This window comes from Elephantulus edwardii, unplaced genomic scaffold (assembly GCF_000299155.1).
Source record: "Elephantulus edwardii isolate Elephantulus edwardi_28Jun2011 unplaced genomic scaffold, EleEdw1.0 scaffold00193, whole genome shotgun sequence".
NCBI lineage: Eukaryota > Metazoa > Chordata > Mammalia > Macroscelidea > Macroscelididae > Elephantulus > Elephantulus edwardii.
Genome location: NW_006399943.1, coordinates 5581167 through 5607746, shown reverse-complemented (window position 1 = coordinate 5607746; position 26580 = coordinate 5581167). Strand labels below are relative to the sequence as shown.

General features: G+C 49.8%; 2 protein-coding genes across 4 annotated transcripts; one reads left to right on the top strand and one right to left on the bottom strand.

The window, feature by feature from the left end:
• Positions 1-4137: 4137 nt before the first annotated feature.
• On the bottom strand, positions 4138-25396 carry OPRL1 (opiate receptor-like 1). 3 transcript variants are annotated; one of them, XM_006896909.1, is made up of 4 exons: positions 25375-25396; positions 11425-11494; positions 4936-5291; positions 4232-4755 (listed from the first exon to the last, which is right to left on the bottom strand). In XM_006896909.1, exons 1-4 carry the CDS (start codon positions 25376-25378, stop codon positions 4232-4234), a joined length of 954 nt encoding a protein of 317 aa, XP_006896971.1. In that variant the 5' UTR covers positions 25379-25396. The 3 variants fall into 3 exon arrangements, with proteins under 3 accessions (XP_006896969.1, XP_006896970.1, XP_006896971.1); XM_006896907.1 differs by lacking the exon at positions 25375-25396 and having other exon boundaries at positions 4138-4755; positions 11425-11662; XM_006896908.1 differs by lacking the exon at positions 25375-25396 and having other exon boundaries at positions 4211-4755; positions 11440-11658.
• On the top strand, positions 22936-23864 carry LKAAEAR1 (LKAAEAR motif containing 1). Its single transcript, XM_006896914.1, is given in 3 exon segments — positions 22936-23331; positions 23470-23628; positions 23631-23864. Coding segments are annotated over 3 exon segments (789 nt in total).
• Positions 25397-26580: the final 1184 nt, after the last annotated feature.

The window sequence follows — 26580 nt, the reverse complement described above, 5'->3', positions numbered from 1 at the left end:
ATACTGTGTAAAGAGGAACAGGGTGGGGTCATGCAAATAAGATGTGTGAGGTGCTTTGTAGGGAATGGTTAGTGTTGCTGTCCCTGAGAAAGAAAGGGACACCTCACCACCATTGTGGAAGAGCTAGGAATGGAGCCCATTTCCTGTGTTGAGAACATCTTGATCCTCAATTCAGAAGATAGAGGCCTGGAAAACAAGACAGCATGAAGCAGAAGGAAGCTGGGGCCTCTGAGGCTACAGGGCCAAACAGGAGTGAGGACAAGAGCTCACCGATGTCACAGAGTCCTTCAAGGAATGTAACTGACTCTGAAACAAGCTCTATGCCCTATACTCAACTGGGCAGAGGTCAGGCTGAGGCCCATAGACCAGAGAGAGGCTAGACTTCGAGTCTGCTGCCAAGAGGTGGGTGCAAATGAACAAACTGTGCCAGAAACTTTCTTGTTTCTAGACTGCAACCTGTTAGTTTCCTAACAAACCTTGTGACCCCATGAGGACAGTCTGAGTTCTGTGCATGCCCGGCGAGCTTGCTGACATGCCATCTGAACTGGTGAGGTTTGGAAGGCGCAGGCATGGCTGACTTCAGCCTCAGGAGGCTGATGCTATTCATCTCAGTTCCCTCCCCTGGAGAAAAGAGAGATCAAGCTCCCGCACCCCTACATTTAATGGCTTTGGCATCGCCCTTCTCTGGTTTCTTTCAGCTCACAAAGCCTAACTTGGTCCCTTGATCTAGAAGTCTGGCCAGCCTGTCCAGTTAGCATGCAGAGCCCACTTTTATCTTCCAATGATATTGATGTCATGACTGGGGCACTCTCTTCCCTGGGCATAATCATGGTCCTTCACAATCCAGCCCTGGGGTTTATGGGTTGCTCCTTGACCATATCGTGCCTCCAACCTTGGTCCTGCAATCGCTGCTGTGCCTGAGCCATACAGCGAGAAGGCACCTGACTCTCCCCCACCTACCACAGTCGACCGCAGGTCACCTCCATTCTATGTCTGTTATCCCCTTCTGTGGCACAATGCCCCTCAAAAACTGTAAGGCTTTGAGCAACAAATATTCATCATCTCACACAGGTCAAGAATTGCAGAGTGGGTCAGCTGAGGGAATACAGGCTCAGGGTCTCCCAGCAGCATTTGTTCAGGATGTCAGCAGAGGGAGGCTGTGGTCATCTAAGGCTAAAATGGACTGGAATATCTCCAGATATTCATGTAGTGATTGAGCCTCAGCAAGTCTTTAGCTGCCCGGGGGCTTCCAACATGATGACCACCAGTTCCCAAAGTCAGGTCTGTCTGAGAAGTCATTGGCCCTTCCACCACTCTCATCCCAGTAGAGCAGGTCACACAGGACTGCCGGCTCTTTTTCCATTTTTTATTGTGGAGCAAGGTGTATAACAAAACGTCTGCCATGTCAGCCATTTTTATGTGAACCATTTGGGGACAGCAGTAACCACACACCCATTTCGCACTGAGAAGAACTAGCTGTCCCTGAGATGACTTCTCCAAAGTCACACCTCAGGGAGGGTCACAGCTGCTCCACAGGAGAAAGATGGACAAACTCCTGGCTTGTGACCACTGGGCACTTGTGGCCATGCCTCAAAGCTCCTTGAGGAAAAAGGAGGCCTTGTATTCATAGTGAGAAGCTGGGATGGGGAGAAGTGCAAATGAGCTCGAGGGACTGGGGGGATTGTGAGTAGAGGAAGGTGCCAGGTGGGAGGGGCAAAGACCTGCAACTGACAACTGAGAATTGCCAGCCAGCTGTAATGGCCCAGAAACCCTCAGTCCCAGCCAAGTCTATGAGCCCAGCTAGTCAGTGTCTGGCCAGGGCATGACTGAGTTTCCTCTGAAGACCTCTGAGGACAGACACTTCCATCCATATCTCTGAATGGGAGCTGAGATCTTCCCTTCACTGTCCTGCTGCTGCCACTGGGCACACCATGGTGGATACTGCTGCTCACATAGGGCAGGCAAAGGTTCATAGTGGCCAGCAAGGCCACTCCCCCAGCACTGAGGGTCCACAGGCAGCCAAGAGGGGGGTAGGGGTGAGCTTCAATCTGCACTGGGCCATGAGGGCATTGCCCACCTGGGGACACTGGGAGGAGGTTGATCTCACAGACTCTGGACCCCTATGTGAGGGGAGAGCCCGAACCCTTCAGTCCCCAGAGCCTCATCCCCCCCCCACCCTACCCCATCCAGCAGGGTCCCGCAGGCACCCTGAGCTAGGCCTTCAGTATGTTTACAGCACCCCTAATGGTCAGAATTCAAGTCACAGATGCTCCCAGATCTTTGTATCCCAGACTCCTACCCTCCAGCACTCCAGGGACATCTTCCAGGATCCTGAAGGGAAGCTCTACTATTCCCTTTGATGAAGAAACTGAGACTTGGAGGTTCTCAGTCAAGACAAAGGTGGATAAGGATAGGAACAGAGGCAAAGGGGCCATGGTACGTCAACATGGGAACCAAGGGGCACAGGTTGGGATACAGTTGGGGAACAGGGGAACAAAGAAGAGGGCAAAGGTAGACAAAGACAGGAACACAAATGAGCACATGTTGGGGCATAGTAGACACAGAGAGGGAGCGGCAGGAAAGCCCGGCCCGAGAGGAGAACCTCAGTCCCTCTGACATATTCCACACATGAGCACTACTTTTCCTTGGGGCACAGAGCACATGTCTGAGCCTCAGGATAGAGGCAGAGGCAAACAGATGAGGCTGGAAGTCAAAGATCCTCTGGGATTCTCCACTGGAGCCCCCACCCTCCCTAACCCTCAAGACGTGGCCCTACTGTGGGACCAATATCTGGTCAGCGGCTCCCCAGATTCCATGATCCTCTGGCTTCCCAGGATCTCTCCTGGCTGCCTCCAGGCAATCCCATCTTGTTGCTAAGTTGTTTCAGTGGCAGCTTCTCCAACCTCTAGCTGCTCATCTTTCCAGCAGCTGTGGAAACAAGTCCCTCGGCCTGGCACAGCCTACCAACCCACAGTGTGCTCTCACGTCCCTCTTCAAACTGGCTCAGAGAAGGAGGGCTTGTCAGGGTAAGTGGTGGGATGACAAATGCTGGCCCAGGTCTGGGAACAACCACACAAGAGCCCAGAGACAAGTGGACAAGGGGATGTTATTTTAGGGGAAAGCTATAAGAAAGGAGGGCCAATGGCAAGGACCCCACCAACTCATGACACCTTCACCTGGGGTCCCTCGGCTGTAGACAGCCTGGAAGGAAAGCTGTCTCGCTGATCGCCAACCCTGGCAATACCAGGGAGATGAAGTGGAGTTAGAAGCAGGTGTTTATGAAGACAGGTTCAGCTCATGTACAGGTGAGGGATGCATGCATAAATATATGAATTGCACTATCAGAATCCATGAGTCTCCTGTCCCAGCATCCAGAACTTCCCACATGGGATATTCCCGCAAGACCAGAATGGCAGCTGGGGCACAATGGAGTGTCCAATCCACGCAGGTGCCAGAGGCCACCTGGGCAAGTTCTTCAGACAAAAGTGGAGGCCCAAGAATTCCGTGTCTCAAGAGCTCATCTGGATATCAGGTAGGGACTCAGAGTGACCCTGGTTAATGTCAAGGCCCCACAGTTGGCTCTCAGCTTAGCTCAAGCAAGTTGACCAGTACCCCACCACCCACCCTGAAGGTCAGTGTCTCCAGTGCTGCTTGGGCATCATACACTCAAGCTGCACCCAGAAATCACAGAGACCTGACCGACTCCCCCAGGATGGCACCAAACCAGGAGGGTTGTCACCCTTCCATGGTTGCCAAAGGCCAGTCAGTACACAGTCTTCTTCAGCTGCACAGGTGGAGGAGCAGCGCAGCTCAGGAGATACACCACCAAGCAGCTGCAGCCCCAGCTCTTGGGGCCTAGAGCCTCAGGAATCTGTCTGAGCCCTGGACCTGCAAGCATGCATGCACAGGAGGAGCCTGGGGCTGTACGTGCATGCACTTCTCCAGTAGCCAAACACCCAGTCAGAAAGAGGTCAAGAATGGCTGGCTGTGCGAGGTTCACCCTGCAACAGGAGGCCCTTGTGGTTGCTCTTTTGCCCTGGCTACCCACAATGCCATGGGTTCTGATTACCCTACTGCCCATGGACCAAGCTCTAGCCAAAGAGGATGCCTGTGGGGGCTGAAGTGTTCAGATTCAGCTGCCAGCCTACAGAGCAGTGACCTGTGTGAGCTCCGTGTTGGGCGTAGAAGGGCTTTGCGGGCTGACAGGCACCAGGGGCAGGTCCACGCCTAGTCATGCGGGCCGAGGCACTGTCTCTGAGGTCTTGCAGGCCAGGCCCGCATCTTTGGCGATGCTGCGTACTCGGTCGGACACCTGGGTCTCCCGGCGAAGGGTGGGGGAGCAGCAGAACTTTCGAAAGCAGGCCTTGAAGTTCTCGTCCAGGAAGGCATAGAGCACAGGATTGAGGCAGCTGTTGACATAGCCCAGTGCTGTGCAGAAGCGCAGCAGGGCCACAGCAGCCTCGCTACCAGGCTGCACTCCCAGCCCCTGGACCAGCACGAAGACCTGGACAGGCGTCCAGCAGCCCACAAACACAGCCACCACCACCAGCACTAGCCGTGTGATGCGCCGCAGGTTCCGGTCTTTCTCGCGGGACCCCGAGAGCAAGCGGACTCCACGCAGGCGCCGGATCATCAGGCTGTAGCAGATGGAGATGATGACTACAGGGATGACGAAGGAGAACAGGAAGACGCAGACGGCAAACACCGGCCCCCAGTAGTCCTGTGGGGCAGGGATCTCCACCAGGCACTCGATCTCTGCAGAGAGACAGTGGTCAGTGCACTGGGTCATGGGGACAGTAGGTGGAGAAGAGCCCACAGGAGCCACAGTGGGGAGAGCACTGGGGAGGAGACAGCAGTGAGAGTGGTACAGAGCCCCATGTCTATAGGGCAGGCAAGAACCCAGGGAAGCCACAGGGGGTAGGACCCCACACTGACCTTCATCCTCAACCTGTGCGGAGCCCATGATAGCCACAGGGATGCCGATGATGGAGGCCAGCATCCAGATGGCCACGTTGACGGCCTGGGCTTTGCTGGACGTCCGGACATCGAGAGCACGGATTGGGTGGCAGATGGCTACATAGCGGTCCACACTCATCGCAGTGAGCGTGAAAGTGCTAGTGAACATGTTGTAGTAGTCGATCGCAATGACTGTCTTGCACAGAGCATTCCCAAATGGCCAGAAGCCCAGGAGTATGTCTGTGCCCTGGAAGGGCAGCGTCAGCAGGACCAGAGTGTCTGCCAGTGCCAGGTTAAAGATGTAAATATTGGTAGCTGTCTTCATCTTGGTGTGTCTGCAGAGGGAAGGAGGCTTCACTCAGCACCTAGCTGGACCCAGCACCCAAGACAAGATCAGAGTGCCCATAGGAACTCACAAAATGCAGACTCTGGGTACAACCCAAGGTCCACAGAGTGAATATCAGGGGACAGAACTTGATAAAAACATCCTAGTAAATCCTCAGTCATTCTGACACACACAGAGGGTGCTGGATCTTAAATACTGGTTCATTGTAGAGACATCGAGGTGTTGGGGGCACCAGAGCACAGGAAACCCCCTGGGAGTAAAAGGGTAGGACCTACAAGAGAAGGAGCCTGCCCTCTTCCCGTGTGTCTCCCTACAAGACCTATCCTTGACTAACACTAACTCAGCAGCTGCCAAAAGTTTCCAAGGGCTCCAGAGTCCATACAAGCCCCCTAAAGTTGCCCAGCCACACCAAAATGGAGACAGGAAGTGGTGTCAAGGGTGTTAGTTATGACAAAGCACCTGGAAGAGTGGTTTGGTTTCGAAGTTGTAGATGCTTAATAAACATTTGCTGGATGAGTTGATGGTGGTAACAGTAGTGGTGATGGTGGGGACAGTGGTAGTGGTAATAAGAAGAAACTCTAACTTTTAATATGCAGAAGAAGCTGATCTTTTTTTTTTCAGGCAACACAGCATAGCCAAAATGTACATAAGTAATTAAGTGATGTAGCCACAAAATGGCTATCTTAATTATAATACTATTATGATTTAGCCAAATTTATCCTGCCATAAGGATAAAAAAAGTGGTCATAAATGCCTTATGTCCAAGCTTCTATGTGTCTTAAAGGATAGAGTTCAGATTTGTTGCTCATAGGGTCGCTAAGGGTTGTACTAGATTCAAAAGCACTTAACAACAGTGGAGCCAGACACAAGAATCGTTGGAGAAGCTCAATATCAGCTTTGAAAACTAGGTCAGGTGCTGATTATGGAACAGACCATCAACTACTCATATGCAAGTTCAAAGTAAAGCTAAAGAAGGTTAAATCAAATCCACAGGAGCCAAAATTTGACCTTGAGTCTTCTTGTTGTTATGTGCTATCGAGCCACTTGCCACTCATAGCGATCCTATGTACAACAACAGCCCTAAACTCTGCTCTGTCCTGTGCCAATTGCACTGTCTCTGATACACCCATCCCAATTACCCCAGTCACTGAATCAATCCACCTCATAGAGGGCCTTCCTCTCCTGTGCTGTCCCTCCACCCTCCCAAGCATGATGTCCCTCTCCAAGGACCGGTCCCTCCTTACAACATGTCCAAAGTATGTTAGACGGAGCCTCAGAATCCTTGCCTCCAAGGAGCTGCCCGGTTTAACCCTCTCCAGGATGAACCTGCTTGTTTTCTTAGCAGTCCATGGTACATTTAATACTCTTCTCCAGCACCACAGCTCAAAGGCATCAATTCTCCTTCTATCCTCCTTAGTCATTGCACCCTCTGATGCATAACAAGTGATAGCAAAGGTCATAGCCTGTATCAGACGCACCTTAATCTCCAGAGAGACACCATTGCTCTTCAGTACTTTGGAGAGGTCCCTAACAGCAGACTTTCCCATCTCAATACGTCTTTTAATTTCCTGGCTGCTGTTGCCAAGAGTGTTGACTGTGGAGCCAAGCAAACTAAACTAAACAGTGAACAATCTCAATCATTACCCATCTGCATTTTAAAACCAACTCAGAAACAGATTTGAGGCCTTGAACACTAACAAAGGAAGACTAGATGAGCTGCGGGAGGATATCAAGAGAGCAATACCATTTACAATAGCCAACCACAAATTGAGATACTTGGGAGTGAACCTAACTAGAGACATAAAAGACAAAGAAAACTACAGAACATATCTGCAAGACACAATAAAAGACCTGAATAAATGGGGAAAATATTCCCTGTTCTTGGATAGGAAGACTCAATATTGTGAAAATGACAAGCCTACCAAAAAGCAGTCTACATGTTTAATGCTTTCCCAATACAGATACCAATGCATTTTTCAAAAAGATCAAAAGGGAAATTGTCAAGTTTATTTGGAGAAGGAAAAGACCCCGAATATGTAAAGCACTTCTGAAAAAACAAAAATTAAGTGGGGGGCATAGCACTCCCTGACCTCAAAACCTACTACACGATAGTATTAACAGAAACAACATAGTACTGGTACAATGACAGGAACACAGCTCAGTGGAATGGAATTGAGAACCCAGAAATGGGCCCAGCTATGTGTGGTCAATTGATATTTGACAAGATGATAAAACCTATCAAATGGGGAAATGATGACCTCTTCAACAAACAGTGCTGGCAAAACTGGACTGTTGTTACCTGCAGAAAGCTGAAACAGGATCCACATCTCACAGCATACACAAATACCAACTCAAGGTGGATCAGAGACCTGGGAGTAAAGCCCAAAACCATAAAGTTCACCAGAGACAAACTGGGATCAAGCTTAGACAGCCTAGTCTATGGTATAAAGAGAATGCCAAACACAGCTAGAGATGCACAATCTGGAGAAGATAAAAATGATGGTGGGACCTTCTAAAGATTAAATCTTGGTGCGCATCAAAGATACTTTCCAACAGAGTGAAAAGAAAACCTATGATTGCGGGGGGGAAAAAATTGGCAAAACCATTTCAGAAAAGGGTCTCGTATCAAAAGTTTACAGACTACTCCTCCTGGTCCTCCACAAGAAAAAGACTGATAACACAATTACAAAGTGGGCAAAAGACATTAAAAGAATTTTCACACTGGAAGATACTCAGATGGCCAACAGCTACATGAAGAAATGCTCAAAATCACTGACAATAAGAGAGATGCAAATCAAAACCACAATGAAATACCATCTCACCCCAGTCGCAGGAGCAAACTTTAATAGGACAGCAAGTAATAAATGTTGGAGGGGATGTGGCAAGATAGGAACTCTTATACACTGTTGGGATTATAAAATGGTACAACTACTCTGGAAAGCAGTTTGGCATTTCCTCAAAAAGCTAAACATAGACATTCCATATGACCTAGCTATTCCATTACTTAAAATATACCCCAAGAAAATCAGAACTGAGGTACAAATGGAAATTTGTACACCAATGTTCATAGTAGCAGTATTTATCATTGCAAGAACATGGAAACAGCCCAAATGTCTAACCACAATTGAATGGATTGAGAAACTATGGTACATTCACATGATGGAATACTAAACAGCATGCAGTCACTGCCTAACTTAGGAGGGGCTGGAGAGCATTATGCTGAGTGAACTAACTCAGCCCCATAAGGACAAACACTGTATAAGACCATTATTGTTGAAACAGAAAGATAACTAGTAAAACACGTATGAGGACCCAAGGAGTGGGTGGGGGAAGAGTAGGAGCCTCTGAGGATGGGCAGGGAGGTAATCATAGGGTTGCACAATTTGATGGGTAGAGGGAGAGGTGGATAAAGGAAATGGGAAAGATCCAGTGTGAAAAACAATGTTTATGAACTTTGTAAGTAAATCAGTATAATATAAAAATTTTATTTAAAAAATAATACCCACAAAGAATGTAAAAGGTCATTACAAAAATGGAGGCAAATGCAACAATGAATGAATGGAAATCCAAGTTCTCTATAAACTTTCATTAAAATCTCAAAAAAGAAAATAAAATGGAAGAAGAAAAGACCAAAATCAATGTCAGAAGATATTCTGAATATTGCACTAGAGTACAGAGAAGCCACCACAAAGAGGAGAAATCAAGAAGTTAAGGAGCTGGATAGTAGATTTCAAAGGGGAGCTTGGGAAGACAAAGCAAAGAATTATAATGAAATGTGCAAGGAACTGGAGTCAGAAAATCAAAAGGGCCGACTCACTCAGCGTTTCTTAAGCTGAAGGAACTAAAGAATAAATTCAAGTTGTAAGTTGCAATACTTAAGGATGCTATGGGCAGAATACTGAATGATTCAGGAAGCATTAAAGGAAGTTGGAAGGAAGTGCGTTCTGGTGGTCTAGTGGCAAGAAGCTGCACTGCAGTGCCACAGGTGAACGGTTCAAATCCACCAGATGCTGTGCTGGAGAAAGAGGGACAATCCCGTCCTGTACCAGTCAGATCTGATTTGACAGTACACACACAAAATAATTTTAAAAATAAATAAAAAGAAGATGGAAGGAGTAGACAGAGTCACTATACCAAAAAGAATTGCCTGACACAGAAGAATTTCAAGAAATAACATATGATCAAGAGGCAATGGTGATGAAGGAGGGAGTTCAGGCTGCTCTGAAGGACTTAGCAAAAAATAAGGCCCCAGGAATTGACAGCATACCAATTGACATATTTCAACAGACTGATGCTTCTCTGGATGTGCTCACCAAGTTGTGCCAAGAAATCTTGAGGACAACTCCCTGACCAACTGACTGGAAGGGATCCATATTTATTCCCATTAAAAAAAAAAAAGGTGACCAGACAAAATGTGGAAATTATCAAACAATATCATTAATATCAGACACAAACAAAATCCTGCTGAAAATTGTCCAAAAGCAAATGGAGAGAACTATCAGAAACATAAGCTGGGTTTAAAAGAGGTCGTGGCACACAAGACACTCTTGCCAATGTTAGACGTATCTTAGCAGAAAGCAGAGTACCAGAGGAATGCCTATCTGTGTTTCGTTGACTGTGCAAAAGCTGTAGATCACAGTAAACAGTTGCTAACCTTGAGGAGAATGGAAATCCCAGAACACTTGATTGTGCTCATGCAAACCTATACTCACACTTCACTTTCATAAAGATATGCACACACATACACGCACATGCACACATACGTGCACATGCATACTGGTAGCTTTCTTGTTCACCTTCCTTGTTTTCCAAATAGGAAAATAAACTCCAGAGAAGAAGAGTTGTTCCCAACCAACCAGAGGACAAAAAGTAGGGTCTGTGCACCCTCCACTGCCCATCCTGCCTCTGCCACCACCGTCCCCACCACTAGCTGCTGTGCCTGGGACTATTGAGGCTAGGACATACACCCTAGGACTCTCAGCACTTTCTCCAGCATCATGTCTTTCTGCATCATGCATGTGCACAGACGTGTGAGAACCTGTGTGTGTGATGAATTTCAGATAGGAGGCAGGGGGAGTAGCTAGCTCCTGTTTGGTGCTGACCTGCAGAAGATGTTGGATTGTTCTGCTCAGGGGTATATGCTCCCTACTGCCTAAATTCTCCACCTGGCATTCAAGAGCCTTCACCTGCCCCAGCCCCCGGCATTCCCGCCCATCTACCTGATCTCATGTTCAAGATCCTTCCCTTGTGTTGGGCCATCTCTGTTCGCCACTCACTCATGCCCACACTCCCTTACCTGGCATCTGGTCACCCCATGCCTCAGTCACCTGCCTTGGGCTACCAGAGCTTTCCCTCTTGTGAACATCAGAAGGTCTGGATGAGCAAAATGTCAGCACTGAGTCCCAAGCACTGGAACCAGAACAGTCATGACTGCACACTGCACATCTGCCCACCATGTATAGAGTGCACATTTGCATATATGTACACATATCTATAGAGTGGACTAACAAGACAGCAGTGGTACAAGATGCACTGGGCTCTGATGACACAATCCACTCAGGCAGCTTGGCATAGAGCCTGCCACACCTCAGACAAGTGAAGTCATCAGTGACATTGTAGTGACCGAAATACAGCTTCACCCTCCACCCTCAACAGCCAGTAGGAGGGCCTCACACACCAGACAGGCAAGGATAGTCCTGAGTCTCCTCTCAGACAGGCAAGGACAGTCGTGGGTCCCCCCTCAGACAGGCCGGAACAGCCCTGGGTGCCCCCAGACACTCAGGCACAGCCCTGGGTCCCCCCTCAGACAGGCAAGGACAGTTGTGGGCCACCTAGACAGGCAAGGACAGTCCTGGGTTCCCCTGAGACAGTCAGGGACAGCCCTGGGTCCCCACACACAGGCAGGGACAGTTCTGAATGCCTTCTGGGCACTACCCCCTAGATAAGCAGGGACTCTTCCTTCATGTTTACCGTAAAGAACTGAGTGCCCAGGATCTCCAGACAGGCCTCTCCTGGGCCAACATACCAGGAATTAGATATGGGAAGCAGAAAGTCCCCCACCTGGCCCAGCCAGTCCCCTTCTGTGGCCATGGGAGCTTCCAGTGAGAGCAGGGCCTGCCTACCTGAGGATGACGTACATGACGAGGCAGTTCCCGAGGAGTCCCCCTATGCACACGGCCAGGTAGAGCCCCACTATGGAGACTTTGAGCCCCATTGGCAGGAAGGAGCCATGGCTGGTATTGATCAACAGGTGCGGGGGCAGCAGGCTGTGGTTGGGGCTCAGGAGGGAGAGGTTGCCTTGTAGGTGATCACTGTAGAAGACCTCCCAGAACGGAGCAGGGAAAAGGGACTCCATGCCGCCCCTCAGCTGCTCAGCACCTGTAGTGACACGTGACTGTGGGTTCCACGAGGCACACATCGCACCATGGGACACTTTTAGGTCCCCATGGGGGACATGTGATAAACGTAGAAACAAAGGGAACAGAACAGAGAGGGAGGTGACACACACACAGGGACGCTCATGCATGTGACATAGTCAGAGACAGACAGATGACACAGACACAAGGCGGCATCCAGACAGGTGACACAGAAAGGGGACATGAAGATGAGTGGCACAGGCACAGAGACACACAAACATGTGGCACAGACACATGGGGACAACAGACAGATGACACAGGCAGGGACAGAGAAGTGACACAGGCACATGTGGACATGAAGACAGGCGACACAGACAGGGAGAAATAGGCAAGGGGCAGGGACAGCCAGACATGTGACACAGGGACAGACAGATGACACAAACACATGGGGACAGATGGACACACAGCACACACAGGGATGCAAAGACAGGACATCTAAGCTTGCATAGGAATGTGGCCCGTCTGGCTCATAGACCCACACATACACCGTTTGGTGTGGTTTCACACTACGACTCATGTCCCCGCAGGGATACACAGACACACACACAGCTACCTGCGTGGGCACAGGGCAGGGGATGCAGCAACACATGAGATCATGCCTGTGCACACACAGAGGGGTCCTCAGGGGCACGCAGGCTCCAAGAGATCTGGCTGGGTGTCTGTTCTGATACAAGCAAAGTGCACACACTGCTGCCAGTGCCCAGCTCCTCCTGCCCCCACTCTGCACACCCCAACCCCCCAATGAGCTGTCCGCAGTTCCCTGCCGCATTGGACAGTGACCTCACCTCAGGAACCAGTGCTGGGGTGGTCGATCCAGGCCACAGCTGGCAGGTGGGGCAGGGCCAGGTCAGGTTGAGGGCCCCAGCAGCCCGAGAGAGGCTGGAAGGGAGGCTACTGGCACTGGAAGCAGACTAGATGGGCTGTGGTGGGGGTGGCTCCTTCTCAGCAAATACAGACGCAGCCGCTGTAGCTGTGAGGCAGCCAGGAGCTGGGAGAGAAGAGGAGGCTGTGGCTCTGGTGGGGGAGGGGTCATCACGTGGCAGGCAAGCAGAGAACCAGGGCAACACGGAGAGATGGGCAGGCAGAGACCACCCACAGACACGTACACCTGACAGGCTCAGACACACAGACACTGGACAGACACACTGACCAGTTCCAGCATGAGGACATTGGACAGACACACATGCAAACTAAGACACATGGATGTGGACACAGACACATGGTTCAGGTTTGGAAATACAGACACTGCAGAGATGACAGGCTCATATACATGAACACTGGGGAGACACACAGATACAGGGAAAAACAACATACCGGCTCAGACAAGCAGACACTCACATGTCCCCCACAAATGTCCTCATCAGCCCCAGTTCCACCCATGCCCAGGCCCTCTTGAGGCCTCGGATCAGCTGCTAACCCTGTGCTGTGCCCCGAGTCCCTACTCGCCCAGCTCTCTGCAAAGAGCACCTTAATCCAACAGCCTCCTTACCCCAGGACACAGCCAACCAAGTCCCACAGCACAAGCACTTCACCAGGGTGGTACCTGTAGGGCCTGTTATTAGAGACACATGGAGGACAGCTGGGTGGTGGCCAGCATATGACCACTCAGCACAAAGACAGGGGGGTGCAGCTAACTCCAATGGAATCTAAGGCCAAGACCCCTCAGAGACTCCTGACCTGAGGCACCTGAACTCAGCCCCACAAGAGCATCCTCTTTCCTCAGGTTGAGGGCCTGGTTGCTAGGAGACAGGCAGCAGCATAGCTAGACTATCTGGATGTGGCATGCAGATGCCCAGGACTCTGTGTCCCACACAGCCTCCAGGATTCCTGTCTGCATCTTAGCTACGTCCAAGGCTCAGACATGTGTGGAGACTCATGGGCACCCAAAGGACACATTATGACCATACATGGGTGGGGAGCCACAGAAGTCCCGCACAAACCCATGTGAACAGACATGTGCACACTCTGGAATGCACCATGTGCATGACACACTTACACACCTGGTGTGCATAGGTCATGTGTGCACATGCACAGCCCTGCCGGCTCATAGCATGACTCTCACCCCAGAACCCAAGGGCGTTACTCCCACAGGCCTGGTCAGGGGCCAGAAAGGTCAGAGCAGCCCCAATCCAAGTTCTGAAACCCTGTGGCCTGTGACTACTTCCATGACCCAAGTCCCAGGGCCCAGGCTAGAGAAGGGGACTTGGAGGGGGCCTTAGAGCAGCCTGGCCGAAAGCACCCAGCTCAAGGACTGGGGCAAGGGTGGGGCCACCTCATTCCTCACCATGTGCCCGAGTCACCTAACCCAACTGCTCCTGAAGCCAAGAAGCCGGGGGCAGGATAGAGAGGAAGGCAAAAGGAAGAGGCAGGAGGGGAGGAAAGCAAGGTCACATGTGATACTTATACCAACCATTGTCTACTCAGCTAAGGCCTTCCAGCCCCACGTCCTCCCCTCCTCAAATGTGTCACACAGACGTTGCCCCGAACACACCTCAGTCCCACAACATGTGTCCCAGGCTGTCCCATGGGCCTTGGGTCACAGTTGTGCCCCTCTCCCTCCCATGTGCCTCTTCATGGCACATGTGTCCAAGTGCCCTGTTCCGATGCATGCCTTCATCCGGTGCTGGGCTGCAACCCCTCTTATGCTAGTCTGGCGTGGGCACTACATGCAACAAGCCTGTCAATGAATCTTCCACCAATCCTTATGCCACATTCCTCCTCATACAGCCCAGAATCCCAGATGATCTGTTCTGCATACAGATTGAAAAGGTATGGAGACAGAATCCATCCCTGGTAGATCCCCTTCCCAACTTTGAACCATGCAGTGTTTCCTTGTTCTGTTCTGACGACTGCCTTTTGGTCCAAGTACAGGTTTTGCATAAGCACAATCAAATGTTCTGGAATTCCCATTCTTCTCAGAGTCAGCCACAGCTTGCTATGATCCACAAAGTCAAAAGCCTTTGCATAGTCAATGAAGCACAGGTAGACATTCCTCTGGTACTCTCTGCTTTCTGCCAAGATCCATCTAACATTAGCTATAGCATCCCTAGTACCACAACCTCTTCTAAATCCAGCCTGCATATCTGGCAGTTCTCTGTTGACATGTTGCCCCAGTTGTTTTTGGATAACTTTCAGCAGAATCTTGCTTGTATGTGATATTAATTATATTCAATAATTTCCACACTCTGTCGGGTCACCTTTCTTTAGAATGGGATCAAATATAGGTCTCTTCCAGTCAATTGGCCAGCTGGCTGTCCTCCAGATTTCTTGGCACAAGTTAGTGAGCACATCCAGAGCAGCGTCTGTTTGTTGAAATGTGTCAATTGATATGCCGTCAACTCCTGGAACCTTGTTTTTTGCCAATTCTTTCACAGCAACTTAAACTTCCTCCTTTATCACCACAGGCTCTTGCTCATATGTTATTTCATTAAATTCTTCTGTGTCCGCCAATTCCTTCTGGTACATTGACTCTGTGTACTCCTTCCATCTTCTTTTAAAGCTTCTTGGATCATTCAACATTCTACCCAAAGCATCCTCAAGTATTGCCACTCGTGGCTTGAATTTGTTTTTCAACTCCTTTGGCTTAAGAAATGCTGAGCGAGTTCGGCCCTTTTGATTTTCTGACTGCAGCTCTTCACACATTTCATTAAAGTATCTTGCTTTGCTGCCCCCAGCTGCCCTTTGACATTTTCTGTTCAGCTCTATAATTTCTCGATTTCTTCCTTTAGCTTTGGCTTCTTGGCGCTCTAATGCAATATTCAGAGGCTCATCTGATATCCATCTTGGTCTTTTCTTCCTCGTCAGCCTTTGTAATGATCTTTTGCATTCTTCATGGACAATATTTTTTAATATCCTCCCACAGCTCATTTGGTCTAAGCTCATTGGTGCTCAAGGCCTCAAATCTGTTCCTGTAACAGTTTCGAAATTCGAGAGGGATAGACTTAAGGTCAAATTTTGGTTCCCATGGATTTCATTTTCTTCAACTTCAGCTTGAACTTGCCTATGAGAAGTTGGTGATCTGTCCCATAATCCGCACCTGGCCTGGTTTTCACAGCTGATATTGAGCTTCTCCAGCGATTCTTATCACAAATGTAATCTATTTTATTCCTTTGCATACCATCAGGTGAAATCCATGTGTATAACCTGTATTTGTGTTTCTTATAAACGGTATTTGCAATTAATAAATCACTGAATGTGCAGAATTCTCTCCAGCCTCATTTCTGTCACCGAGTCTATGCTTTCCAGTTACTACTGATCCGTCTTCCCTTTTCCCAACTTTTGCGTTCCAGTTGCCCATTATTATCAATGCATCAATCGATTTCTGACTGCAAAAGTTGGTAGAAATTTTCCATTTCCTCCTCTTTGGCTCTAGTTGTCGATGCATATATTTGAATGATAGTGGTATTCACTGGATTTCCTTATATGCGTATGGATATTATCCTGTCACTCACCACATTGTATTTCATGATGGATCTAGAAATTACTTTTTTAATTATGAAATCAACCCCATTTTTTCCTCATCTTTTCATCCCCGGCATAGTAGATCATATGATCATCTGATTCAAAATGCATTTCCTTACTTATTAAAACCAATACCATCCAGTCAACTCTGAACTCATACTGCTTCATGGAGTTTCCAGGGGGTAATCATTACAGAAACAGACTGACCGACACACCTCCATGCTGAACTGTGCCTTCTACCACCTGTGTTTCTCACACAATGACAACATAATTTCAACTTTCCAATGTTGTTATTATGTGCCATTGAGTCAGCTGTGACTCATAGTGACCCTACAAATAACGGGTCTGAACCCGCCCTCCTATGCCATCCTCACTATCTTTGATTATACTTGGGGCCCATTGTTACAATCACTGAGTCAATTTATCTTCTTGAGGGTTTTCCTCTCCTGATCAGCCTTTTACGTTTCCAAGCATAAAGTCCTTCTCTAAGGATTGGCCTTTCCTAATAGCTACCTAAAGTGTGTGAAATGATATTTCATCATCTTTACTGTCAAGAAGTACCCTGGTCACACTTTCCCTAAGACAGACCTGTTTGTTGTCTTGGCAACCCAGAAAGATGTTCATTATTCTTCTCCAACACCACAACTCAAAGGCACTGATTCTTTGTCTGTCATCCTTAGTCATTGTTTGACTTTCAGATCCATAGTCATAAAAATACCATAGCTTGAACCAAGAGCACCTTAGTCTTTAAGCAGGCATCATTGCTCTTCACCACTATGGAGAGGTCTTTGACAGCATGTTTTCCCATTGTGATACATCTTTTGATTTCTTGACTGTTGTACTAAGGGTGCTAATTGTGAATCCAAGTAAAATAAAATAGTTTTATAATCATTTAATAATATTTATTAACTTATTTTTTTATCCAACAGAGTAAGAAGGAAACTCACAGACTGGGAAAAATTATTTAGCAATCAGATATCTTATAAGGGACTTAGCTCTAAAATGTATAGAATACTCCAGCACGTCAACAAGAAAAAGGCTTCAAAAACTCAATCACAAAATGAGCACAGGATAAGAATAGACATTTCACCAAATAAGACATTCAGATAGCAAACACATGGAAAAAATGTTCAAACTCCCTAGGCATCAGAGAGAGATAAAAATCAAAACAACAATGAGATATCATCTTACTCCATAAACAACAGCAAAGTTCAACAAGGCAGCAAACAACAAAGGCTGGTGAGATTGTGGAGATACCGGAACCCTTATTCACTGCTGGTGTGAATGTAAAATGAATAGTGCAGCCATTATGGAAAGCGATCTGGCATGTTCTCAAAAAATTGGAAATAGAGATACTGTTTGACCTGACAAATCCAGTACTAAGAATATACCCTAAAGAAATCAGAGCCACAACTCAAACAGATATCTGCATATCCATGTTTATTGCTGCAGTAATTCACCATAGCAAAGAGATGGAAGTAAGCCAAGAGTCCATCAACAAACAAATGGATAGAAAAATGATGCTATATTACACAACAGAATATTTATGCAGCTTTTAAAAACAATAAACTTGTAAAACATTACACAACATGGGTGAGCCTCGAGGACATTATGCTGAGTGAAATATCTCAGTCACAAAAGGACAAACACTGCATAAAGCCGCTGTTATAAAATAGAACAGACATGGGTCAGGGAAGAACGGGAAAAGAGTGGATAAATAATGAACATTGCACTAGAACAGAAGAGGGGAAGAACTGACAGACAGGAATATATGATTAGGCATTATATGTATTACAACAATCTGGAACAAGGAGTGCATTGCAGCATGGGCTGGGGGAAGAAAATGTCCAACAATAAAAAAATAAAAATTTTTAAAGTATTTATTAATTTAGTTTTAACACTATTTTCATGCTTGGACATGGTAAACATGTTTTGGACCCTACTCTTTTCATCAGACCTTGAAAACCCCCAGCATCGCAAACACAGAGAAAGGCCAAGCTGACCCTCCACAGATGAGATGTGGCTCTGGTCTCACCCAGTTCACCACAGCTCCCTCCTCCACCTCACCCAGCCTCTCAGAGCCCAGGTGCTCAGGGACTGGGTCATCATATGCAGGGATTGTAGATGTAGAGACAGCTTCCTGGGAAAGCAGGGAGCCTCACAAGACACACTGGGAAGGTGAGAAATGGGCAAAGTTCTTCACTCCCACAAGAGTGTGCAGGGATGACAGTGAGGGTAGTGGCCACAAGGACATCAAGGTAACCATGAACTGCCAGTTGACATCTGTCAGTGGTGGTGGCAAACATTGTTGCTTCTTTGCAACCCATCGACACATAGTCATTATGCGTGACAGTGGCATCACTCCACAGGGGATCTCTTTGACTGTCACCACTATGGAAGCAGTTTTGCCTTTTTTTCCACACTGGGGTGTTGAAGGGTGTGCACGCATGCACGCGCATGTGTGCGCATACCAAAACCCACGCCCACTGCCACTGAGTCTGTCCCCTGAAGAGCAACTAGTGGATTTGAACTGTAGACATTTTTGCAGTGTAACACATGATGCATTGCACCACCAGGGTTCATATATGTGTGCATGCACATATGGACACGTGTGTGCACCTGTGTGGGTGTGTGCACGTGTGGAGTAGATTATCCAAATACAGCTGGAACAAGCACATCAGCAAAGAACAACCAAATGCACAGGTTGGGTTTAGAAGAGATTGTGACAGTAGGGACATCTTAGCCAATGTTAGATGGATCTTGGCCAAAATCAGAGGAATGTCTAGCTGTGTTTCATTGGACTAAGCAAAGGCATTTGACTGTGTGGATCACAACAAATTTTAGCTAACCTTGAGAAGAATGGGGATCCCAGAACACTTAAGTATGCTCATGTGAAACCTATACTTGGACCAGGAAGCTGTAGTCAGAACAGAGCAAGGATCAGGAAATGCATCATCAGGGATGCATCCTATCTCCATACCTTTTCAATCCATATTCTGAACAGATCATCCTGGAGGCTGGAGTTTATGAGGAAGATTGTGGCATCAGGATTGAAGGAAGACTCATCAACAACCTGTGCTATGCAGATGATAAAACCTTGCTTGCTGAAACTGAGGAGGACCTGAGGTATTTTGCTGCAGAAGGTCCAGAACTGTAGTCTTCAATATGGATTCAAGAAAACAAAGATTTTCACCACTGGGCCATTTGACAGGTTCATGATGGATGGAGATTAAAATTATTAAAAGCTTCAGCTTTCTTGGTTCCACAACCAACATTCTTGGCACCAGCAGTCAGGAAATCAAAAGACAAATTGCACTGAGAAGGTCTGCTGTCAGGGGCCTCTCTTAGAGTACTGAAGAGCAACAATGTCAGTCTGGAGACTAAGGCACACCTGATCCAGGCCATGGTCTTTGCAATTACTAGTTATGCAACCAAGAGCTGAACAATAACTAAGAAAGAAGGATCAACGCCTTTGAGTTGTGGGGCTGGAGTGTTGAACATACCGTGGACTGCCAGGAGAACAAACAGGTCAGTCCTGAAGAGGGTGAAATCAGGCTGCTCTCTGGAGGCAAGAATTTTGAAGCCTGTTGTAGAATGGGACTGTCCTTGGGGTTGGGGAGAGACTGAGTAAGATGGGTTCAATAATGTATACTGCACTGAAACAGAGGAGGGAGAGAACTGTTTAAAAGAGAGATGTAACTGGGTATTTCTGTCATCACAGGAGACTAGAGCGAGGGCTGCATGGTGGAGGGGACCTGGGGGAGGGTTTGTAAAACAATGAAAGAATCTTTTCTTTTACTTTTCCATAATTTTTGGACTCATGTACCTATAACTTGTTAGTCAAATTTGTGTCTTCTAGGTTGCAACACCCCCATGATACATCTTGAAGGATATGTACATGTACGGCCAAGCACAATCAATAAGAGTGCATCTGAATTCCAAAATCAATCTCCATAATAGTTTATGTGTTTCCTACTGCCAAAGGGGCCCTTTAGAGTAGTGAGAGAAGATCTTCACCCTGAAACCCACAGCGTCCCTTTTCAGCAGGAAGTAGCTAAGAGAATACGCCGTCCCCTTTTCCTTATGACTCAGGGTGAAGTCTCTCTCAGGGAGGAGTGATAGGGAATGGCAAAGGATACACTGACAAAGAAGCTTAATCAGAACTGGCTTTGACAAGCACTGTGGCATTTGGACAAGAACAAACTGGGAGGAGGGTAGAGAGAATAGTGCAACAATGAATGAGTGGAAGCCCAAAATCTCTGTAAATGTTTATGAAAATTAATAAAATATAATTATAGAAAAAAAAAAGAATTTTGAAGCTCAGTCTCACATAACTTTGGGCACATGGCCAGGAGGCATCAGTCCTTTGAAAGAGATACCATGTTTGGATGAATGGAGGGACAGAGCAGGAGAGGAAGATCCAGGATGAGGAGACTGATTCAGTGACTGCGGAAATGGGATTAGGTTTCTTGGAGACAATGAGAATGGCTCAGGATAGGGCAAAGTTCAGAGCTGATGTACATAGGGGTCGCTATAAGTCACAGGTGACTTGATGGCACATAACAACAACAATGCTTTTTATATAATTTTTCTATAAACCTAAAATTGCTCAAAAAAGTTAGTTTTGTGTGTGTTGTGTTTTTTTGGTTTTTTTTTTTTTAAGTTAGTTTTAAAAACACACAGAGAAAAAGGACAGCGCCTTTCTTGCAGAAGAACAAGAGCCCATGCAGATGCCAGGTCACTGTAAGGAGTCAGCACCCTGACTGTGTGTTCCCCGGACAGGACTAAGGGATCCAGAGGCATCCTGACCCTGCCATATAGACTTCACTTGGGGAAACAGCCCAGTGCCCTGTGGCTGGCCGCCCAGTACATCCCACAAGAGGCTGGGCAGTCCATGAAGATGCCTGGAGGAGGTGGCCTGAACTGTATGCCTCAAGGGACCCCAGGGATAGGTCCTCATAGCTCTGAAATGCAAGTGTGAGGACAGCAGACAGGAGAAGAGGCCTAGCTGGGGCAAAGCAAGGGCATAGTCAGCAACCTCCTGCAGAAAGGCTGGGCCTTGGCAGAGGCCACAACCCTTAAGTCAGGACATCCCCTAGGCTTTCGACCAATGTCCAGAACTGTCAATGGTCTATAGACATGATTAAACGTGTGAGGGGCTGTCTCCCCAGAGGTGCCCACAGCTCTTCCTGTAGACACAGAGCAGCAGCTTCTCAGTCAAGAGCAAGCGTGTGAACTAATGCATTACTAATGAAGAAACTGGTAACTGCTGACACACACTGGAGAACTGACCAATACATTGATCAGTGAATTAGTTATCAATGACTACATTAGGAATCTAATGAATGCAATAACAGATGTGACTATAGACACACTGGGCTCAGGATGTAGAGCTCAGAACAACCCAAGTCAGGTCTTGGGGGACACGGGAACCCTAGAGTCCCAAACTTATCCTGCAAGAGGTGAGGGGCCCATAATGCCACTCAATTCCTCTCTATCCACCAGAACTCCCCAGTGGGGTGGAGCTTCCTTCCAGTGTAGTAGTTGTTGTTGAGTATCCTTGAGTCAGAACAGACCCATAGCTGACTCTCTAGCGGGTTTTCAGAGGCAGTAAATCACACAGGAGGAGATTCCCCATCCTTCTCCCATGAAGTGGTTGGTGAATTTGCACTGTGTAGCTTTGAGATTGCAGCACAGCTTCTTACCAAGAGACCAGCAGAGCTCCCAAACATAGAGGGGACCATAAAGAGACAGTCAATACCCCCAGGCCCCAAAAACCCTTTCCAAGCAGAAATGGAGTGGAGTCAAGAGGAGAAGGGCTGCAGGAGAGGGAGGCGGCAGAGGGTGGCTGCCTCCTGGCACCTTTGGGGTATTTTGTTGGGGTGAGGCTCACTCCCACCAGAGGCCAAGCTCTGACCAGAATCCACCAGAGGGGCTCCCTAACCTGCCAGGGTTGGGGGAGGAGCAGGACTTTGTTGCCAGGTAACCACATCAATAAACCCCAGAGTAAGGACCTCGGCTCAGAAGGTAGAGGTAGGAAGGGCCAGTGCTGGGGACAGGGGAGCTCACCACAGCTGGGATAGGGGAGATTAAAACCTCCCCAGGGTCAAGTCTGAGGCATGATGGGCTGGGGTGGGGTGGGCAGGAAGGAGAGGGCTCGGCTCTAAGATGTCCCTTCATCCCTTCTCTTCCCTGGGATGTGCCCTCCACTACCCATTGAGGCTCAGCAGGGAAAGAGGTCAGAAAGGTGAGTGGCCCCTGTCCAGAGCTGCCCATTAGGCTCTGAACGTCCCCAAGAACTCACAAGAGCAACCCAGATGAGCCACATGCCAGCCCGTCTCTTGTGTCCTCTGCCTAGGCCATAGTAGAGGCTCGTCTCCCATGTCCCCAACCCTGAGTCTTGAGACCCGGGTAAGGTGACAAAGGCAGAGCCAGGTCCCGGTGTCCCCACTACCAGTGGTGACCAAAGACATGGGCAAGTTCTCACCCCTAGATCAATTTAGGGTCTCAGTCAAATGCCCATCAGGAAAGAGATTTCTGGAAACGGAGTCCGTCAGAAAATTCCAGCTGACCACACAATGAACAAGATGGGGCAGGGGGTGGAGGAGGGTCTGGACGGAGAAACTACTGCCGAGACAGAGCCGAGAGCTCCAGGGGACCGGCCCTGAGGCCCAAACTGGAGTCAGGTGGCCTGGGCTGAAGAGGGTTTGAGGAAAGTAGTGCCCCGCTGACGCTGCTCTCCCGCAGGGCCCTATCATGCCGGCCCCGCGAGTGAAGGAAACCGGGTATCACGGGCCGCGGGAGCCACCCTGGAAGAGTGCGCCGGGCTCGGGGGCCCGCGAGAAGAGGGCGCCCGCGGTGAAACCACCCAAGCCTGGCTGGGCGCTAACGGCGGAGGGGCTGGAGGCCATGTGCCCCGCGCAGCGCCACCGCCACCTGCTCTTCGGCGACCTGCTCCAGGACGTGAGCGAAGCTGCCTCCATCTTCCCGTGCGACTCGCCGGAGCTGGTGGGCCGCATGCCAGACCCGCGAATGTGGGCGCAACCACACGAGGAGCCGGCGCAGCAGCAGAACCGGCTCCTGGGCGTCCTCAAAGCGGCCGAGGCCCGCGGGCGGGTTCGCGCCCTGCGACTGCGCTACACCCGCCTGCGGGTCAGCATGAGACCCGCGGTCCGCGCGCGGGGACAGGAAGGGAGGGGGCCCGAACGACTGCCGAGGGGCCCTGAGGTTGGAGCGGGCGCAAGAATGGGGCAGCGGGCGGGCGAACGACTCTGCCTCCTCCGCCTGCAGGCAGAAGAGATCGCGCTGCTCATCCGGCAGCAGAAGTCCGCGCGCGCCGCCCTCCGGCTGGAAATATTTCTGCCGCCGCTGCTGAAGCCCAGGAGAATCCCGGACCCACTGGACCGCCAAGAGGTGCCCGCAGGCTTGGGAAAGGGACGGGGAGGGGTCGGCTGCCCCTCACGCACTCAGCCTCAGCTCCCTGCCCCACAGCGGAGGCGAGTGGAAACCATACTGGAGGAGAACGTGGACGGCAGCATCTTCCCCCGCTGACCGCGACACAAACCGTGGGACTGCCAAGCCCCCACATAAAGTACTCCTTGTCCAGCCGGTCTTCCCTGGTCTTTCTGCTGTCCGTCCTCCCCAGGACCCTGAGACGGAACTGGAATGAGCGGATGCTGTTCTAGGCCGGCCATCACAGACCTGAGGTGTACAGAACACTGCTCCCCAACAAAGCAGGGGAGGGGGAAACAGACAAGGCCATTCATTGGGACAGGGGCACACTGCCCCCAACTCCCACTGACCCCCACCAGTTAGCACCTGCTGTCTGTGGGCACGGAACCCTGACCTCTGCTCTAGGAGTAAGAGCAGCTTCAGGGCCCAAAATGGTTAGTCATTCCAGGGGAAAGGACTACACAATGTCACAACCAAACAGTGGGTTCTCAGAGTCTCCCTGGACAGGGAATCCTAGAGCCTGAAGAGACTCCTTGAAGAAGTCTCCCTTCCCACCCTGTGCCTCTTCTGTGTCCCAAACATAGACATACACACATGGGACAACTGAGCCAGCCCCTGCGGGAGCCTGGACACTAAGCTGAGCCTCTGGCGAACAGACACTTGAACTTTGAACTTCTCTCCCGTTCTGAGCTCACAGGTCCTGGGACTTTTTCTTTTCGCCTCTCCCAGCCCCACCCTTGCTGGAGGCTCCTGTGCCTTGCTGAAAGCAGAGGCACAGGTGGAAGGCAGTACTGGAAGGGGCACATTCTTTCCCCTAGAGGTCCAGTTGTGTCCAGCATAGAGGGCCTGGCCTTCATGGGTGTGCAGCCATGTGGCCACATGAGATTCTCTCCCACCCCCTCAGCCCCTCCTCTTCTCCAAAAGTCCTCCTTTAAAGAGTAAACCTTTCTAGACTTGCTGCCGCCTTTGGCCTTGATCCTCTGTAGGACAAGCCATGCACTTCTAGGGAAATGAGTAGGGTAAGGCATGGTTGTCAGGGCTGGGAGCAGGAACAGGGCAGGGCAGAGGTTGTGGTGCCCTCACCCTGTGTGGAGACAGCCACCCTGACCACTTGGCCTGCTGCCTGTATCTAGGGTCTAGGATTGTGTGCTAAAAAGACACCCTTGTGCTCAATAAAATCACCACTGAACCTTATCTCTTCCTCTCCAAGACAAGGTCACAGGCCTGCTGTGAGGGGTCTCTCAGTAACAGCCCACATCATGAGTGCTCCTTTTAGAAAGGATCCCTGCATCAGGGGCTCTTTTGGGTCAGGTCCCCCCGGATGGGCAAAATCCCAAAATAGGCAGCAAGGCAGATGCTTGCCAAGAGGGCTTAGACCAGTGCTGGGCCAACCCGTGAGTACTTCTGGGTTCCCATGACCGTGAGGGGCTCCAGGTCCAGGAAGAGGGCTACAGGAAAAGGGGGGGGGGCGACAAGTACATTCTTGTGAGGCCTGGAGGGCCTTCTGCCCAAAGAGGGCATTAAGAGAGGCTCAGGTCAAAGCATCTGGAATGATAATGGTTTCAGATGATGGGCAGTCTCAGTCCAAGCCCATCTCCTCAGGCTGGTAGCCTTGACAAGACTTCTCCGATGGTACATGAGGGGCGTGGCCCACACAGGTGGTCTCTTGGTGGAAATCACCTGGGAAAGGAAAGCTGTAGTGTCCACCAGGGTCTGAGTGCGTCTGGTCGCCTGCCTTCGAACTCATCACTAGGGTCAGAGCAGAGGGAGAGCAGACTCAAGGACAAAGCTAGCAGGCTCAGATGGCCAGAAGAGGACAGGGACAGTGTCCAGAAGTTGGAGGAGTGCTGACACCACAAATGTCAGCCTTTCCTCCTGGGAAGAAGGGGTAACAACACTGATCTCTAAGGAATGACTCCTGGGCAAAATAAAAAACAGAAACCTCTGTAAGGTAACTGCCCTCTGATCCTGCCAACACAGCCTCTGTGGGTGTCAGCTCTCTAATGGAACCTAAGCACACTTTCTCCTCCCTAGTCTTCCCAGTGGCCTCACTCAAAGATCCTGATGACCCTGGGTTCTGCCTGCCCCGAGCCTCTCCTGTTTCTACGCTGAGCCCACACTGCCCACAGTAGGCACCCTAATAGGGCCCACTGAATAAGGTGCACTCCCCTGACTTCCTGGCACCTGGAAGAGCCCAGCCCAGTAGGTGGGCATTGGACAGGCACTTGCACCCAGGGCCCTTCAGGGAAATGGTCAGGCCTTCAGGGAAATGGAGAGTAGAGGCCATCGTCAGGGACACAAAGGCATCTTCGCAGTGGCCAGAGGCACGCTGAGATTGCCAGAGGGCTCTGCGATAAGGAACTTCACCCATATCTGTGCTGTGTCCTAAAGGACTGAGAGTTGCCACTGGAGAGATGTGGCAAAGGGCACATGCGGCCTGTACGTCCAGAGGGTCACAAGGGGCTCGAGTGGGCCCTGAAACAGCCCAAGAACCCATACCCCTAGTGCACAGAGGCCCAGGCCCCTACCCTGCACGGTGCCAGCAGGCTTTCCCCATTTAGAGAAGAGGCAGAGTCCCAGATAGGGCGGGTGGGGCTGCTGAAAGCGGTTCAACCTTTTCCAGGGACGTCTTCCGTCCCCAAACGGGTACGCGGTACAAAGCCACAGGTCTGGGAAGCTCTATCTGGCACTCCTACTTAGCCAGGAGCCCGGTGGACGCCCTGTATGAATGGCCCAGATGTGAAGAGCAGGGTCACTACACACCAAAACCACAAGACCAGCACCTTCACTGCAGCCTAGGGGTGGCTGGGGAGGGGGAGCCAGGACGAGGGCGGGCGCCGGGCGCCGGGCAGCGGGGCGGGGCGGGCGCCTCCTGCTCGAGGAAGTCCCAGCCCCGCGCTTTGGGGAAGTGCGGCCAGGGCCTGCGCATGCGCCCCGCGCCCCCTCCCC

What these genes read in the sequence shown, in the direction of transcription:
- OPRL1 (XM_006896907.1), bottom strand. Translation starts at nt 11,657, where the DNA reads ATGGAGTCCCTTTTCCCTGCTCCGTTCTGGGAGGTCTTCTACAGTGAT. An exon ending in GTCATGTACGTCATCCTCAG is followed by an intron (nt 5,292 to 11,424) that starts GTAGGCAGGCCC and finishes TTCCCTCTGCAG; the next exon opens with ACACACCAAGATGAAGACAG. An exon ending in CGCACAGGTTGAGGATGAAG is followed by an intron (nt 4,756 to 4,935) that starts GTCAGTGTGGGG and finishes GTCTCTCTGCAG; the next exon opens with AGATCGAGTGCCTGGTGGAG.